The 18,924-nt window shown below is 37.3% G+C and overlaps 1 protein-coding gene across 4 annotated transcripts in view; it reads left to right on the forward strand.

Annotated features, from left to right (window-relative positions):
• The window catches only part of Dcn (decorin), a 30,827-nt gene extending 13,180 nt beyond the window's left edge, over positions 1 to 17,647 (forward strand). For all 4 annotated transcript variants that reach the window (XM_057758126.1, XM_057758124.1, XM_057758128.1 and 1 more), the window contains exons 4-8: positions 5,228 to 5,441; positions 6,281 to 6,394; positions 10,116 to 10,209; positions 12,866 to 13,004; positions 17,357 to 17,647. In XM_057758126.1, the coding sequence (XP_057614109.1) occupies positions 5,228 to 5,441; positions 6,281 to 6,394; positions 10,116 to 10,209; positions 12,866 to 13,004; positions 17,357 to 17,551 (756 nt within the window). In that variant the 3' untranslated portion in view covers positions 17,552 to 17,647. The remainder of the gene's footprint in view (positions 1 to 5,227; positions 5,442 to 6,280; positions 6,395 to 10,115; positions 10,210 to 12,865; positions 13,005 to 17,356) is intronic.
• Positions 17,648 to 18,924: the final 1,277 nt, after the last annotated feature.

Below are 18,924 nucleotides of genomic sequence, written 5' to 3' on the forward strand. Positions count from 1 at the left end.
TATAGATTCTATATTGATCTTGCTAACGAATGTGTAAATTGAAAGAATTATAAAAAGAATCTAGGATGCAACATTCTTTCAAAAACTCCTCTATCAAATACAGAAAATAGTAGTATATATGAAAAAGATGTCTGTCAATGTGTCCTAGCATACACATGTAAGTAGTGAGTGCTAAGAGAAAAATCAGATTCCATCATATATCCAAATAGCAGACAGTTTTGAAAAAAATGTGACAGAATCGCCTTAAAGGGTTAACGAAGTGTAGAAAGGGCTCGTTGTGCAAGAGAAAAGTAAAGTTAGTAGGAAATGAACAACTGACAATAAAAAGGAGTGCTGCCTGAATGAAAGTTACAGCCTTCCATGCTAGAGGAAAGATCCTGAACAAGAGCCAGGAGCCCTGCAGCTCCTCCCTGCTGGGATAAGGATGAGCACTACTCTCCAGCTCACCACTTTTGCTCCAAGCCTCTGCCAGAGTTGACAGAAAACCAAGCAGCACTTGTTTGTAATGGTTCAAGTCATTACTCAAAGAATCTCATTAAAGTGAAGATAAAGAGTCAGTATCATTTCAATTAACTGAAACAATTTTAAATATGAATTTTCTCTCTCAAATTGTATTACAAATCTACTTTTATTTTTTTAAGGAAGGGAACTTCCCTTATGATAGCTACAACTTCCTAAACTTAAAAGTATAATCTGAGTAATTTTGGAAAGTTCTTTGTAAAGAGAGATCCGGTTTCTGCAAGACTTGATTTCTGCAAGACTTTCTCCAACGCTGCTATAGGTTACTTGCTTTCAGAAGCTTCTTTTTGGAAGGTTTGTGAAACAGCCGTCATCTTGGCAAGTCTTTGCTTCTACTTCAAAGTGCCCATCGGAAGAACAGGAGAGTTCATTAGAGCCTGTGATCACGCAGGGAATGCCAAACAGCTCTTTTTCTCTCCGCTTTTTATTCTCCATTTCTTCCTTCCTTGTTATTATGCAAACAAACATTATAATTTTGGTTGGGAAAACTGGACCAGAATGACAAGGAAGGAAAGAAAGAAACAAAAGTTTAGTAAGGATTAAAATAGAAAAAGTTTAAGGGGAAAAACAAAAGTCCTTTATTCTCTAGTTATTATCTGCATTTACAATTCTGTCGGTTATTGCTTGAGTAGTTTTATATACCATATATATGTTTAGATGTATACGTATACATAACTTGTATATAATAATAGTGCCATATTTAATATGCTTGTCTGAAACTACGGCTTGATAAATATAGTAAGGAGTGGGTTTTAAAATAAAAACCAACAAAATCTCTTAGCCACTGAAAACTAACAAGTATCTGTTTAGCGCTTGAGGTACTGTGGTCGTGGTTTTCCAGTTTAGGAGGCCTTATTTTAATCCCCCTGGCTAGTCTCACGTTAATGTCGCTTCTCTATGGATAAGAAAACAGGCAGAGAGATGCTGGTAGCTTTTCACAGTCACACAGCACCTAAGAGCCAGTTCTTGACTACAGAGGTCAGGAGCATTCTGTACCAACATGGGCACTAGGTATTGCTTATGAATGTATGAGCGACCACAATTAGAATCTCAGAGCAGTACCTGGGACAGTGGAACCCTACATGAACGTTTGATCAAAAGACATACAATGGTACAAATTATATTTCAACATTCAGCAGAGTAAAACAGATTTTTGGGGCTGTATTCATACACGTAACAATGTTAAGATTTCATTACTGTCCTCTATGGCTGGAATTTAAGGATTTCTGTTTCATCTTAAATTAAAGTTCTGCAATTTTGAGGAAATACAAAAGCTGAAATTTGCCTTATTCTGTTCCTCTAGATCAAGCCATCACTGATTTCTTTCAAAAATACTTCTATTTTAAAAATTATATATTATATTTTAATTATGTTCTTTACCTTCCAAAAAACGCCTCCTAGATCCTCCCATTTCTCTCCCACCCAACTTCATGTTCTCTCTCTCTCTTTCTCTCTTCCATCATCTCTCTCTCTCAAAAATCAAACAAACAAACAAACAATGATGAATAGAAGTACATAAACAGAAAAAACAGCAACAATAATATGAGAAAAAGTATCAAAATATGACAAAAGATAGGAAGTCCATTTTGTAGTGGCCACCTACTCTTGGGCATGAGGTGTGGGCTGAGTATGAGAACCAGTAACTTTTCATTGAACAAAACTGATTTTCATTTTCTCAGCAGATCTCACCCACAAAGAGCTTCTTAGTTACGGGTGGGTCTTTATCTTCACTACTTCCTCTCAGCTCTGGGATTTTGTCTGGTTGGAAACTGAGCAGATATTATGAGAAGTGCCACAGTCTCTGTGAATCCATCTGTGAGAAAATTCTTTAGTGTATGGAATATGCTGTGTCCTTGAAGTCATCCAGCACCTCTGGCTCTTAGAATCTTTCCTCCTCTTCCACATAGATCCCTGAGTTGGGGGAGGGGTGTGGTTGATAAAGACATCCCCATTAGGGCTGAATACTCTAAAATCTCTCATTGTCTGTACATTCTCCAATTGTTCGTCTCTCTTAATTACCATCTACTACAAAAAGCAATTTCTCTGATTAAAGTTATGTCTACAGGTACAGCAATATGTCATTAGGAGTTATTTTATTGCTTTTATATTTTAGTAGGATTATAATAGTAGGTAATTGCTTTATGTGTGGGTTCCATCTTATTGAGTGTGTCTCAAATACAATTAAAAAGTAATTGGTTATTCTCATAACATACATGTGACTATCGCACTTGCACTAATACATCTTATAGGTAGGTTCTTTTGTAGGTCACAGGGCTTGCAGCTGGTGATATTGATTATTGTATTTCTTTTCCAATAACATGTATAATACCTTCCAGTGCCATGAATTCTTGTCAGCAGGGGTGCAGTTTAGTTGGGGACCAATTCAATTTCTCCTTGTTTTATGACATAAGTAAGTAGTGTCTCAGGAATAGGGCTTTACCATTGTGGAGGGTGACCTTCACAATATCCTTTGATGTTTTTTATATGTTTGTTTGTTTTTTGAAGAGGGCATGGGGGGCAGGAATCTTTGAGACCCCTTTAACTGAAGATTCAACAAGATGTAACCTATCCATGACACAGAGGGTTTTACTTGGTAGCATAAGATATCTTGTTGGGGCATTGCCTCCCCTTATGGCGATTCCATTGAAATTTCTTTCATAAGTGTATATTTTAGGAAGCTTCTCCTGTAGTAGGTTTCCAGATGGCTGTTCAAAAAGTATTTAGTGTTATTTATCTTGCCGATATCCTCTCCTTGCCCTTCTCTCTCATTTCCCTCCCTACTTAAACTTCTTATTCTAGTTTCTACTTTCTTTTTTAAAATCCTATATTCTGTTTTCTTTTACTGAAAGATTCCCTCTTGTCCCTTAAGATACCTAAAGGTTACTCTGTTTTTATTTTAATTGAAACATAATTATCTAAAACATAAAGCTAACATCCATATATATGAGAAAACAAGCAACATATGTCCTTGGGGGTCTGTTACCTCAGACAGGATGATCGTTTCCACACCCTGCAAACAATTTAATTCTTCTAAACAGCTGAATAATAGTCCATTGTATAAATGTACCATATTTTCATTATCCGTTCATTAGTTGATTGGTAGCTTGGCTTTTTCCAATTTCCCGCTAGCTATTATAGAGCAGCGATGAACCCAGACGAGCAAATATCTCTGCGGTAAGATGTAGAGTTTGGGGTATGTGCCGAGAAGCAGTATAGCTGAATCTTGTGGTAGATCTCTATTGTCAGCATTATAAGGAACCATTGTGATGATTTCTACAGTGGCTTTAGCAGTTTGTACCAACAGTTAAGAAATGTTTTCCTTTCCCTAAATCCTACCCAGCTGCCATGTATTTTATTGATCTTGGCCATCCTGACTGAGATAAGACAAAATCTCTGGTTTCACTTTCATCTTACTGATGGCTAAGAACACTGAACATTTTCTTAAGTGTTTCTCAGTCATTTGTGTTTAACCCTTTGAGAACTCTCTGTTTAGTTCTATGGCACATTTTTTTTGTTGTTGTTCATTTGTTTCTTGAGATAACGTTTCTTCATGTAGACCTGGCTGTCCTGGAATTCTCTCTCTAGGCCAGGCTCACCTCAAAATCAGAGATTTGCCTGCCTCTGCCTCCTTCGAGTGGGGATTAAAGGCAGGCTCCACCATGTGTTGGAGGAGGCCAAACTCTGAAGCCCATTTTTAATTGGGTTATTTGCTTTTTTTTATGTTCAGCTTTTTAGTTCATTGTTTAGCTAGGCGGGAATGCTATATTGAACACACAGGGAAAAAGATGGCCTGTTGGGGGTGGTGGTGCAAACAACCACCAGAGAAGATTTGAAGTAACAAGCCACAGGCTTTGTGGTAAAATATAAACTAATAGAAATCGGTTAATTTAAGTTGTAATAGCTAGTTAATAATAAGTCTAAGATAAGAGGTCAAATAGTATGTGATTAATATTAAGCCTTAGAATGGTTATTTAGGAACTGGCAGGTGGGAGAGAAACTTCCAGTTTCATTATTCCAAAATATTTTTAGAGCTATTATGAAAAGTTTTATTTCCCTGATTTCTCTCCCAGTAGGTTTGTTATTTCTGTGGCATTGATTGATGGTTTCTAGGAATCTTGTGTTATTCAATGATTTCTTTAATGTCATTTATGGAAGCATGGCTCATAAAAACTCAGAGAGAAAAATTGGGGTTCAACCTGAAGATCTCAAAAGCAAAGCAGTCACCCACTGGCTCTTGCCTTGATCTCAGTCTGAAAGTGGTGTTCCAGTCTCCAGGAATCGCAGAATGAGACTTTGTCTGAGAGCTGTCTTCTTCCAATTTTATAATCCTCTCTAGCTCTGGGATTAAACGCATGCACCACTACTGCCTGGTTTCTGTGCCAAGCTAGTTTATCTGCTGGGATAAAAGGTGTGTATTATTGCTTCCTCGTCTATAAGACTGGCCAGTGTGTCTGTTTTACTTTTCTAATCCTCAGGCAAACATCATTTATTAAAATACAAGTGTAATGACACTACAATTTATTTTAAAAACTTTTAAGTATGTGTACACAGACATATCCACATGCATGGAGCACATTTCCACATTTCTCCGATCTCTTGCCATTTTCCAAATTTCTCTGCTAGTTTCGTGAAAAGAATGAAGATATGTTTTATATAATATATATGGGCACATTTGAATTTCAGGCATTGTCTTCTTCAATTTCTGCAGACCTTGATTCTTGTCAACAATAAGATCAGCAAGATCAGCTCTGGGGCGTTTACACCTCTAGTGAAATTGGAGAGGCTTTATCTGTCTAAGAACCAACTGAAGGAGCTGCCTGAAAAAATGCCCAAAACCCTCCAGGAGCTTCGTGCCCACGAGAATGAGATCAGCAAAGTGAGGAAAACCGTGTTCAATGGACTGAACCAGATGATCGTCATAGGTACAGATCTGATTGTAGCTCGGGGACCAGGCTGGGTTGGGGGAGTCATGAAGGGATTTCGAGTAATCCTTAGCTGCAGGAAGGGGATGGGCCAGAACCCATGAGTCTGAAGGCTGTGTGAATAGCATTCGCAGCTGCAGGAAAAAGGGAATATTCTCCCTGGACTTCGGTGATGTGAGACTGGGAAGGGAATACAGCGTATCTGTTCTCATGAGTAGGATGAAGGACAGACAGTGCTTAATCAGAGAGATTCAGGGAAACCTTTCCATAGCAGAGCTTGCTTTCTCACCATCTGTAGATTATTTCCTTTCTAAAAAAAAATTGTTTTTATAAGGTTTTGGTGGGTGTGTAATTATTAAGTGTGATTTTAATGTTGGCTTGCAAAACGATAAATTTAAATTCTTTAACAACAGTTAGGAAATTTATAAAATAAAGTATGATTTATTAACACCTCCTTAGCTTTTCTGGAGAAATTATTAATAGTGCCATGGCTATAATTTTTCATAAATAATTGTTTTAATTGTTTGACTGATTCATTCATTCATTCATACAAGGTTTTGTTGTATAAGACAGTCTGCCCTTGAATAGCAAATGATCTTCCTGCCTCAGGTCCCTGAGTATTGGGACCATCACACCAGTTTTAGTAGGACAAAGTTTCATTTCATTTTGATGTTTCTCTGAAGAACGTAGTCTTTCTTACTATTTTTTTTCCATTTTTCTCAGTCTATAAGTTACTAAAAACTAATATTTTTTTTTCTAGAATCTTCACTGAAGCAGATACAGACATCCTGAAATGTCCTCTAAGAGCCTTGCACTTTTTTTTTTTTTTATCTTTGTAGAACTGGGTACCAACCCTCTGAAAAACTCTGGAATTGAAAATGGAGCCTTCCAGGGGATGAAGAGGCTCTCATACATCCGCATTGCAGACACCAACATCACTGCTATTCCTCAAGGTGACAGGAAATGCATCAAAATATTTTGAGAAACAAAGCTCTGATAGATTTGACATTAGAAAAAAAAATGATTGTGAGTGTTTACATTGGGGCATGTGGAAAGCCTGGCTTCAGTGAACTCTCAGTACCTTGAAGGGGTTCTGCTCAGGCCTAATTGATGCACTTGTCATGCAGAGATTCCCTATACATTCCTTCTAAGATTTAACTTAGGACACTGTAAGTTTGGGTTCTGCTATCATGATTCCTAAAGAAAATACCCAGTTAATAAGAGTACAGTAGTACAATTTTGTTTAAAAAAGCGAAGGGGGAAAGTACTCATATCTGGCTGTGTCTCTGAAACTGAGACAAATTCTTCTTTGATTTTCTCATCCTACAGAGAACTCTTTTCACTACAAAACCTTCCATTCATCAGTATCTCAATAAGGAGATCCAACTGATGATGTAATTTTGGTCATTATAAAGAATATGACTTCAGAGTCTTTGCTTAGATTCAAGTTGTCATTAATGGGTTCAAGGGCACTCAAATTCTTAGTATTAAGGTCTCAAAATTAAGTAGAAGATATGAGCATATTTAAGTGGAGAACTTATATTGACTTCTAGTATTGTTTGAAAAATGCATTAAAGTTTTAAGCTTACACAGTGTACCCTGGAGACATACTGGGAGTAAAAAGACACTGTTTCTTCCATCAACCAGAGCCAGAAGGCTGATCGTCGTCATCAGTGCTGCTTCTACGGCCACATAGAGTCCTGTCCTGGTGAGCCAGGGAAAGCAGCAAAACACCTACAATAAGTGCCTTGAGCTTCACTTTCCTCCTACCTCAAAAGTTCAGCCTCACAAAAGTCCCTCCATCTTTGCTACTATCCCTCACCCCTGCCCTCTTTAAAACAAGTGCCTTTCTCTGTAACTGGATACTGGGTGCAAATTCTCATCTACAGGAAACACTGATTATTTTTACATCATAGATAGCTTTCTTATAATCCCTGGTTACTCCAGGCTTTTTATACAGAGGGTCGTTTGGTGCCCTGGGAAATAACTATTGGATAGATAGGTACATACATACATACATACATACATACGTATGTACGTACATACACAGGTACATGTTTGTAAGCAGAGGCTGCACTTACATTTCCTGGAGGCCCATACCTGAATAACCACACAGAAACTATATTAATTACAACACCGTTTGGCCAATAACTTAGGTGTATTCCTAGCTAGCTTTTACATCTTACTTAAATTAACCCATTTCTCTTAATTGGTGTATCACCAACTGGCTGTGGCCTACTAGTAAGGTTTCAGCATCTGTCTAGTGTGGCTGTGATATTTACCAGATAAAATTAAGGCTCATATTGTATAGGTAAAGTACCTATACCAAACTGATGTTCATTTATTTTGTTTCTAAAATTAAAAGGTAGAGAAAACCAAAAAGCATGTCACAAGGGAACAGAATCTTTTGACAAATGTCACCATGGGGAAGGATAATGAAGATCATTTTTTAATTCATTTCTCTTCAGTAATGCAACTTTTTCCTTCATAGTTAAGCTTCTTTCTGGCCCTAACTTGTGAGAAACTGTGCTCTTGGAAAGAGGGGCATTTAGCAGCCAGTAAGCAGTAATAGTGGAACTTTTTATTGATGCTCTGATGGCAAAAAATAAAAACACCACCAACAAAACTCATTGAGTTATAGAAGGAAGGAGGCATCTCAAGTTTTCTCGATGAAATACACCCTTGTTGCACTTCCAGGAAGATTTTTAAATTTTATTTGTTTATGTCTAGAAGAAGTCCGTGCTTAAAACATTTTATTACAAGAGTAGTTGTGATTTCCTAATATTTATTCATGAGAAAATTCAATTATTATTTAATTTCTTCTGGCTTAGAGAATGTTATTTCAAATTCCGTTGTCCAGATGGGAGCATGGTACACTTCCTTTTTAAAATTTGCAAATTTATAACTTTGAGTCTCTGTTTCTTTACTAAGAACAGGAATTGATTTTCATCATTTTGCACATTGAGAAAGTCAACATGTTGAGAAAGTAACATGGTCAATTTTTTTACATAACAAAGATATGGGAAGTCTCTATCTATCTATCTATCTATCTATCATCTATCTAATCTATCTACCTATCTATATGTCATTTATTTATTTATTCATATTTTCATTGTTACTTGCTACTCTAAACATTCATCTATGAAGAAACGTAATAACTTTAAAACCAACATAGAAGAATTATGGCAATAAAATCACTAACTTAATTTGCTAGTTGCAATGCAAATTTCATAGCTATGAAAGCTGCTGTTTCCTAATTATGAGTCTTTATAGACAAAAAAAGCCTAAAATTTCCTCCAACCAGGAACTAGGTCAACATGCATCCATTCACTGTTTTCTTTGTAGCTGCTCCTATTCTTTACAGTGGGATACTACATTATTAATGGCCATATATTGCCAAGCAGCGCGGCCCCGGTCTGCACTCTATGCGCTAGACCCCAGTTCGCGGGCTTAGGGCAAGGGGCTGGAGGTTGAGAATACACAGGCGCAGAGACAGACAGACACGCATACCTTTTAACACTGATACCAAAGCCCTTCTTTAATAGCACCATGGAGGCTTAAATACACTGCAGTCAATGGCCAACAGGTGAAAATCCCATCCTCTAAGCAAGGCACAGCTTCTAGTAACTTTATTTAGAAGGTTCTAGGAGGGAAGAGCAGCTGAAGGCCAGGATCCATTAGTCCCAACAATATATTATACCTAGTCCTACATAAACACATAGAAGACATGAAGAAATGAAAATAAATTCTAATATTGCTTACTACTTATGTTACTAAATATTTGGAAATCATAGCTATTCAAGAAGTATCGTTGAGAGTTTAGTGTGCCCTTTGGGTCTTAGATTATTTAACCAGGTGCTCCATATATGTCAGGTTGCTTGATTATAGGGTTCTTCACACACCTCTTACAATAAAATAACCTGAATTTAACACAGCATGTAAGTCAGAGATTCTCAATCTGTGGGTCATGACACCCTCTTCTCAGGGGTCACCATTGGAAACAAAGATATTTACACAAGAATTCATAGCAGTAGCAGTAGCAATGAAAATAATGTTATGGTTGGGTGAATGCAAGGGGTTGTAGCATTAGGAAGATTGAAAACAATTTATATTATAAGCTGTTTCTGTACAGCCATGGTGGAGAGGCAACAAATGCTCTCACAGAGAAGTCAATTCTAACGGCCAACATCAGCAGAATACACTTGTGCAAGTTATGAATAATACTTGTAAATGAAATATCTGCCTGCATTTTGACACAGACTTAGATGATACATGGATACATGATCCTTGCATTGCAGTTCCATTGATGATCTCCTCGTTTAGTCTTTGCATCATGAAGTGTTTATAAAACAGCAACCATGTAAGCCCGCTGACTCAGGTGGAAGGAACAATGAGAGTTTCAGTATTTGACTTTCATTCTATGGGTGCCAGCACAAAACTCTATCACAAGAGGTAAAGAGCTCATAATTTTAAGCTCATAAGTCCCTATGAGATAAAAGCAGTAAAGGTTCACATCACTTGAAAGTGTGCATTGTTATTATAATAAGAAAAAAGAAAAAGATGAAGGCTAAAATTATTTGAAATGACTTTTACAAATTGACAGCATGTGTCCACATTGAAAAATTGTATTTATAATGTTTGTTGACTAATTTAGCAACGTTTTTCATGTCCCAGGTCTCCCTCCTTCTCTCACTGAATTACATCTGGATGGAAACAAAATCACCAAAGTTGATGCATCCAGCCTGAAAGGACTGACTAATTTGGCTAAGTAAGTAAATTGATTGCTTTCTATCAAAGCAATGAGGGGTGGATTTCATCTTTAGAAACACAATGTCATCCTTTTTTTTTCTTTTTGGTTTTTAGAGACAGGGTTTCTCTGTAGCTTTGGAGTCTGTCCTGGAACTAGATCTTATAGACCAGGCTAGCCTCGAACTCACAGAGATCCGCCTGCCTCTGCCTCCCGAGTGCTGGGATTAAAGGCATGTGCTACTACTGCCTGTCTGTTCTACTTATTTTTAAACTATCTCAAGTTAATATGCTTTTAAAGCAACATCTCAGCTTACCAAATTCTTGACAAAAGTGAACAAAGTAATATAATTACTATAGACAGTCAGATTGATAACATATTCTGTGGATATTTTGCTGTTTATAGGTATTTTGTACAGGTGTTCAATTAAAACAGGATTTAAATGTCCGTTTAATATATTCTAATTTAGGGTCATCAAGGGGAAAGTTAAGAAATCTGTAACCATTCAATCCATGTTTGAGAATGTATTCAAATGGTACCTATATGAACATAGAAATACTACTTTCAGAATAACTGCAAAGGAATCCTCTAACCCCTAACCCCTAGTTTCTCAAGAACTTAAAAGAAAATGTCATTGCACATTTACAGAAGACTCACAAAAGAAATATTTCTTTTTTTGTGGACTTGTTTAACTGTATTTTTTCTTTGTACATCGCTAGGTGTTACTTTCTAATTTGGTTTCAAACCCTCCTGTATTTATTTATTTCTTTTTTTTTCAAGGTCAAACAGTATTTTATTAATGCCAGTCCACTACCAGTCAAAAACAAAATGTCATAAATAATAAATGGGCATGTAAAATGAAGGTAAAATCTAAACATTTTCAGCCAAGATGACAAGTTAGTAACCGGTAGTTAAGATAATCAGCGATGCTATTCATGCCCCCAAATCTGTTTAATTTAACCTTTATTTCATAATCGATCCAGGACCATACTTGGAAGGCTTTATTTATGTAAGACCAGCATCTGGGTTCGAGTAGGCTCAAGATTTGAGCCTACCTGAAGACTAGGAAAATCATTCTGCAGCATCCAGACCAGCCCTTTGCATGCCAAGATAAACATTCCCTTCCTTCCTTGCAGCTGTTAGCTCTCCTGTTATGCTGTGGCCTCATTCTGGTATCTGCCCTATGGATTAACATCTCTCTGCTTTGGGTGGTTTTATCCCTAGAATGTTTAATGGATTAGTCATGCCTCTAAAGCAAATTCTTCTGGATTGGAATCCCATTAATATCATAGAAACCTTATTTGTTATGCCTTTAATTTAAGAAATATGAACCAAGACCTCAACCAAATGAAACTCATAAAACAGAGAAATGAGTCAGATGTCTGAGTAGGGGGAAGTGAAGCACATACCAAACTGGTCCAGGGTGCAAATAAAGGGTTACTGGAGAACTCTTTGTTTTTTTATCTACTATAACACACTAATTCTATTTATTGCTCTGGAAAGTAGGCTTACCTGACATTTCAGAATGTTTTATTTTTAATTACCATGACTAAATGTATACAATAAACGAACAGTTGTTTCATTTCCAAAGAGACTAAAAGGCTCCTACTATTTTTTTTTTTTGCTCTTTCCCAAATGAATGTGCATGTTTATTAAATGGAGAAATTCATTCATGATTATTTGTGGACTATGTCAGAGTCTACTCTGATTCTATGTTAGAAATAGATTTTCTACAAGACAATTGCTATTCCAAAGGAGAGGTATTCAAGTAGTCAACTTAGAACACTGATTTTTACACTTCCTAAGATGATCTCATTATGTTACAGAAGAATATTTGCTAGAGGTCTCCATTCAGGAGTCGTCATAAAGGTCATCCTGAGCTCAGATGTTAGGAGTTGGCTTTTTGGGGTGATGGACATGGTTCTGTTGGTGACATCATTGCTGTGCAATCATGAATACCTGAGTCCAGACTCCCTACTTTAAAACCCTGGGCATGCCGGGCGGTGGTGGCGCACGCCTTTAATCCCAGCACTTGGGAGGCAGAGGCAGGCGGATCTCTATGAGTTCGAGACCAGCCTGGTCTACAAGAGCTAGTTCCAGGACAGGCTCCAGAACCACAGAGAAACCCTGTCTCGAAAAACCAAAAAAAAAAAAAATAAATAAAATAAATAAAAAAATAAAAAAAAATAAATAAAAAATAAAACCCTGGACATGGTGTCACATACCCTGGAAGAAGAAAGACACAAAGGGATCCCTGGAGCTTGCTGACTGGCTAGTTTTGACACTTTGGTGGTCCCCAGGTTCAGTAAAAGACTGTTTCAAAAACTTATTTGCAAAATTAAGGAGGAGGCAAACCAATGTCAATATCTGGTCTCTGAACCCTTGCGCCACACACACACAGACACAGACACACACACGCACATACTTACGCGCATGCGCGGGCACACACACACACATGCTCTTTCAACTTCACAAACATCTGCACACGTGCACACACATACAAACAAAGAGCATAGTTTTGGTCTAGACGCAGAAAGTTTGGAAGAAAACACTCAAGAGGAAAAGTCCATGCAAACGCAAGGAATGTATCATTAAATTGCTCAATTTCCTACAGTGTAAGAAAGGGATTTTTGACCACTGTGCACACCGATTTCTCAATTTCTGCTTCCTTCTGCAGGCTGGGGTTGAGTTTCAACAGCATCTCTGCCGTGGACAATGGCTCTCTGGCCAACACTCCTCATCTGAGGGAACTCCACTTGGACAACAACAAACTCATCAGAGTGCCTGGTGGGCTGGCAGAGCACAAGTACATCCAGGTAACCAGAGCCAGTCCCACCTGTGAGGACCACCTGGCGCGCAATCTCCTAGTGTCATTCTGGGAGGAAGCGAACTCTTTTTGGGAATAGTTTTCAGCGTCATAGCCCTCCACTAGAACAAAATCCCATGCTCGCATGGCTAGTTTGCAGTGAGGGACTCAACCAGACAATGAACCCCTGATGTCAGCTCTGAGCCTCACATGACAGAATGAGTGTCTTCTTGTAAAGACAGTAATCCCATTTGAGCCGGGCCACTTTCCAAAGGCCCATTCCTCCACCCCACATTATTGGGATGGTGTGAATTTGGGCATATACAAAGTCATTACATACAAAGGAACTTTTAATATTTCGCATATACGGTCTTACTGCATAGAAAGCATGCTTGACTTATTAATTTTTAAAATAACGATACTTCGACTGTACTATGAAACTCAGTGCTAAATAAATATTTCCTATGAGCTAGGCTGGCTTATATTCCTAGCTCAGTGCAACAGTACCTGTTTTATAAGGCAGTGAGAGCATAATGAGCGACAGAACAGACTAATTTTAGCTATATAGTCACAGCTGACAAAAGTCATGCATTGAGTTAAATTGATGCAGATTATCAAATTGCATAGCTTAGTAAAGATAGGAATACAGGAGCCAGTATTCCAGTGGGTGATAGCCTCTGCGTCTGTGAATCTAAAAATGAAAAGCATGCATACTAAGTAGTAGCAAAAATAATCATATGTAATAACAGACTTATAGTGCTGCTTTGAAAAACTAAAACTAGAATGTCTATTCAAGCTACTCAAAAAAGTACTTTTTAAATTTGTTTTATGTACACCATTATTTTTCTATTTCTTCAGTGCTTTTTGGTGTGGTTATTTATTTACTTATTTTAGTTCTTTGACACAGGTATTTGTCTCTTGAATGCTGGAATAAAAGGGGTGTGTCACCACACTCAAATTTTTTAACCTTTTTTCATTTAAATAGTTGTTAAGTTCAGTCACTGCGTCTCAGAAACAATATTTTGAGACATTTTATAGGTAAAATAACAAAATCTATGGATTTTGCTGGTGACTCAGGGTAGACTGAACTTTTCTGTCATCAGAAATGCTATCAAATGTCTCGTCCCCTGGTGGTTGTGTAGCCGAGGCAAGTACAAATCCAACTGACAGCGAATTCAACATTAAGTGGGTTTAATAAGTGCTTGAGCCGGGCGGTGGTGGCGCAGGCCTTTAATCCCAGCACTCCGGAGGCAGAGGTAGGCGGATCTCTGTGAGTTCGAGACCTGCCTGGTCTACAAGAGCTAGTTCCAGGACAGGCTCCAAAACCACAGAGAAACGCTGTCTTGAAAAACCAAAAATAAATAAATAAAATAAAATAAAATAAGTGCTTGACATAAATGTGAACATGAAGGCTGACATGCTTTCTTGAGTATTGCTTTCAGTAGGGTGGTAATGTGTGTGTGTGTGTGTGTGTGTGTGGTGTGTGTGTGTGTGTAACTTAGACTTGATAAAACTAGCTATCCTTCTTGCTGGTAAGGTTCTCATTGTGCTTAGTGCTTTTTTTTGACCCCCACTTTCACCTTCTTTATTTCTGTTTTTCTCATCAAATGAGCACACAGTATGGAGATCGCGGAATTGTTTTACCAGGAACATTAAGGAATGAAACGCATTTCTTTAGGAAACCTTTGTCCATTTTGATGTCACCTCCTATAAGTTTGCTTCGTTATGTTTCTGCTCTGAGCTTGAAGATGTAGCCCACTTGTTTTGTGAGTTGCAAAGATAGGTAATTAAACGTGACACTTTGAAGTCTGTTGAACTTAAGCACATAATTCTGCAGTAACCTATCATTGGAAAGTAGCATTCTCAGCTTTTTCTTTATAATCTTTAGTACATACAGCACTACAGTACAGGCCTATATAGTCATCTGACCACTACAGCACAGACCTATATAGTCATCTGACCACTACGACACAGACCTATATAGTCATCTGACCACTACGACACAGACCTATATAGTCATCTGACCACTACGACACAGACGTATATAGTCATCTGACCACTACAACACAGACCTATATAGTCATCTGACCACTACAACACAGACGTATATAGTCATCTGACCATTACAGCACAGTTTTAGAGAGGGAGGTAACTTTGTCTTAAAAGGGGCCAGCTGTTCACATTTACCACTAATGAAGACACTAGCTGCAGCTGATTTGCAAATACTCTCTATCAAGTGATCTCTGTATCTAGCTTGGCTGCACTTTTTAACACTGTCTTTCTTGGCATAATTCTCTGTGCTTTTTGAGGTGATGTTTTGCATTTCATTGTCCATATAGTGTATTAAATTAATTCATTATAAGATGTTAAATCAGTTTTAAATTCTTGAGACAAATCATTCTTGGAAATAGTATACATTCTTTCTGTATATTGTGAAATACAGCTTCTTAGACTATAATTTTCTTTTAAGTTTTCAATCTGGCCTTGGTATTAGAAAACACCTTCCTGGTAGAATGTGGCATCCACTTCTTGTTCACAGTTTATTCCTTGCCATATTCCTTGACATATTCGCTCACTTTCAACATGAGCCATCAATTATTACTAAGTATTGCTCACTTTTCTTGACAAGTTCTGCTAGTATCAAGGACAGTAATAACAATACAACATTTTCAAAATGTAAAAATCCTGAAAGAACTATCAAAACTATTCCCCTGGTTTTAACAATACTCCTTTCTGATTTCTAATGCTATATGTCATTGTCCCTTTAAACAATTATATTCATAAGGGTGTTTTAAACACTACACAGACATGGGTTTCCTTGTTGGTAACAGATAGCAAAACATCACTTGAAGATCCTATTTCCAATGCCTTAACCCCCAATTTATTTTGCATTATTTCACTATATAGCCTTAGACCGAACTCAGACTCATGAGCCTCTTGCCCCATCACCCAAGTGTTAGGGCTATAGGAGTGCTCCATCATGTTTGGATGATGTTTGTTTAGTTTTTAAATTAACCTTGTGTCTAGCAACACTAAGAAAATTTATGAACAAATTGCCATTCTATTAAGCATGACAACAAAATGTATTTTATAAAACATTTTGGTGAGTTGAAGTTTAATAGTTTTAGCATAGAGTTTGTAAACTAAATATCGGCAGAGTATTATGTTGGTACTCTCTTGGAATCCCAGAATTGGAGATACTGAGTCAGGAGAATTGAAAGCTGGAAGACAACTTGAACTACCCAGAAAGACCATCCCAAAGACCACCAAACAAAATAACAAATAAAAGGAAAACCTTATTAAGCCTGCTTTTGTAAATGTGATATTTAAATATACTTAGGAATTTGTGTTTTTTATTTAAATTCTAATGTGTACATTTTCCTTTTTTATTTCCTTACACATTTTTTCTCCTTCTATATATCCTTATTAAGTGATTTAATATTTTTGTTTTTGCTCTAAAGGTTTAATGTCCCATAAAGATAGTATATGCTAAAAGTATATTTAATATGTGAAGCAACACCCATTCCTTCAGCGTACTTCTTGACTATAGCAGGCACTGGAGATGTGATCATTACGCTTCTGTAATGAGGAATGTTCTAGAAAAGAAAACACAGAGAAAGCCAATTACACTGCATAGTGATAACCACTATGACTATAAGATAGACATAACTCTGAATTAAGAATGATAGATTGGGATGTTGAGAGAAGGGTTGTATGTTATGAGGAAATGAAGCAGAATGGTGTCAGACTGTAGGATGGGCACGCCCTAGTGAGAACTTTTGTTGTTATTTTTTCCTCCAGGAAAAGGCAAGGAATAATTTTCACCTGCTTCTGATTTTGTGACATGGATATTTCCTTAAATTTATTTTTGTTCTCACCTTTTTGTTGTTGTTCTTCTTCTTTTGTTTTGGAGTTCATCTTGGATGTAATTTTTTTTTTAAACGGACTTTTGAAAATAGAAAAAGGAGCCTAGGAGGAGCAACCGGCTGCTTCAATAGTTGAGGAAGGGGCCTGGAGGCTCAGACTGGGCTGTGGGAGTAGACATGAGGAGGAGCGCTCTATGAACACATTTTGCAGAGGGACGAATGGGATGATGGAGTCGAGAGTGTAAGAGGGAGCTCAGTGCAAAAGTATTTGTAGTGTTTCTAGCATGAGCATCTAGAAGGATTGAGGTGCAGCTCACAGAGTATGACATTATGAGGAAGGAAAAACAATTTCTGGAGGGAAGGAGGGAATCAAAATTTGGTTCATGGAGTCGAGACGCATGCATACCACCAAAAGGTCCGAATTAAAATAATATGTATGTGAAGAATCTCAGCACACGTATGGAGGCTAACCATTCTGCACTGTTTCATGCCGCAGGTTGTCTATCTCCACAACAACAACATCTCTGTAGTGGGCTCCAACGACTTCTGCCCACCTGGCTACAACACTAAGAAGGCTTCTTACTCCGGAGTGAGTCTTTTCAGCAACCCCGTCCAGTACTGGGAGATCCAGCCATCCACCTTCAGATGTGTCTATGTGCGCTCGGCCATTCAGCTCGGAAACTACAAGTAACTCTCCGAAAAGTCTCGTTTATATAATCTGGCAAAGAAAGCCCCAAAATCCAATCTGTCAATATCATTACTAAAAGGAAAAAAAAAAAAAAAGAAAGCTAGATGTTGGAAACTCAATCAATGCCTTTTCCACATGACCTATTATGCATCAAGCCAAATATGCAGATTGAATAATTGCCTACAATAAAAGTATTTTGCCTGCAATAGTCAGAATCATTTTTAAAGGTTTCTGTAGATGTAAACTAAGCTATCAAAACCTGATGTAACCATAGAGGTCAACCATTTAGTAAAGCTTTCAAAGGAACCAAATATAAAGTCTTTTATAATTCATAGAGCTAAATTAACTCTTTTGACACAAAGTCAAATGCCAAACTCTAGCAATGTATTAGTCTCCTTTATTATTTGTAATGCCTCATTTGAATATGTAAAGTCAATACAGGCTCTGTAAAATTTTCACTGCCATTATACTGAAAAAAATAAAATTTTGAAAATGCATTCAAAACGGATATTTTATAAATATTTAATCCTAACTATTCCTGAAATTTCTGGGCAGTTGACAATATTAGTATATATTTTCAATTTCTTAACACTTCCTCTACTCTTTATACTTTCATTTGAGAATGGCAATAAGTAGTCTCTACGTTCAATGTTAAGCTTGCAAAGCACAGAACAGATTCGGTTTCATGAGCATAGAGAACTCACATTTCCTGTACTCATTTATGAAATCAGTTTTAAGAGAACTATGACCACAATCAGGCTGCTGTCTAGACATTTCTGCATTTACTGATGTCCAGGAAATCGACATAGCCTTTAGTTAGCCTCTGACTTCCTAAAAACATTGTTTTGAGTTGGATTTTGAAACAGCTATGGAATCTGGCAATTAAGCGTGCCTCAGGAGTGGACGGCTGGGCTTAGAGAATTTATGACTTGGAATGTTTGGGCCAGCAATACCTAGTGGGAAAGTATGGGAGGACAGTCTGTGTCAGCTGCAGAGTAGATGTCTTATCATCAGCAATCAGAAGACAGTAATTTAAACCTTGCTTTAAGCACAAGGAGCACCAGTTTTCAATCCCGGAAACGGAATAAAGGGCTCCCGTTTTTACATCTTCTATAGCATTTGTTCTCAGTTATTTTGTTGATCTTAGCCATTCTAATTGTACTGAGGTGAACTTTCAGAGTTATTTTGATTTGCATTTCCTTAATCACCAAAGATAATTAAAAAAAAATAACTCTTGGCTATTTTACTTTTCTTTCTCTCTCTCTTGCTTTGACTTTCATTAAAATAAAATTCTCTAACACATCTTGCCCTCAATTATAGCTATTTATGATTTTGTTTTAAGAGTTGGAGAGAAGGGTTTGACTCTTGAGAACTCA

Source organism: Chionomys nivalis, chromosome 25 (genome assembly GCF_950005125.1).
Source record: "Chionomys nivalis chromosome 25, mChiNiv1.1, whole genome shotgun sequence".
Classification (NCBI taxonomy): domain Eukaryota; kingdom Metazoa; phylum Chordata; class Mammalia; order Rodentia; family Cricetidae; genus Chionomys; species Chionomys nivalis.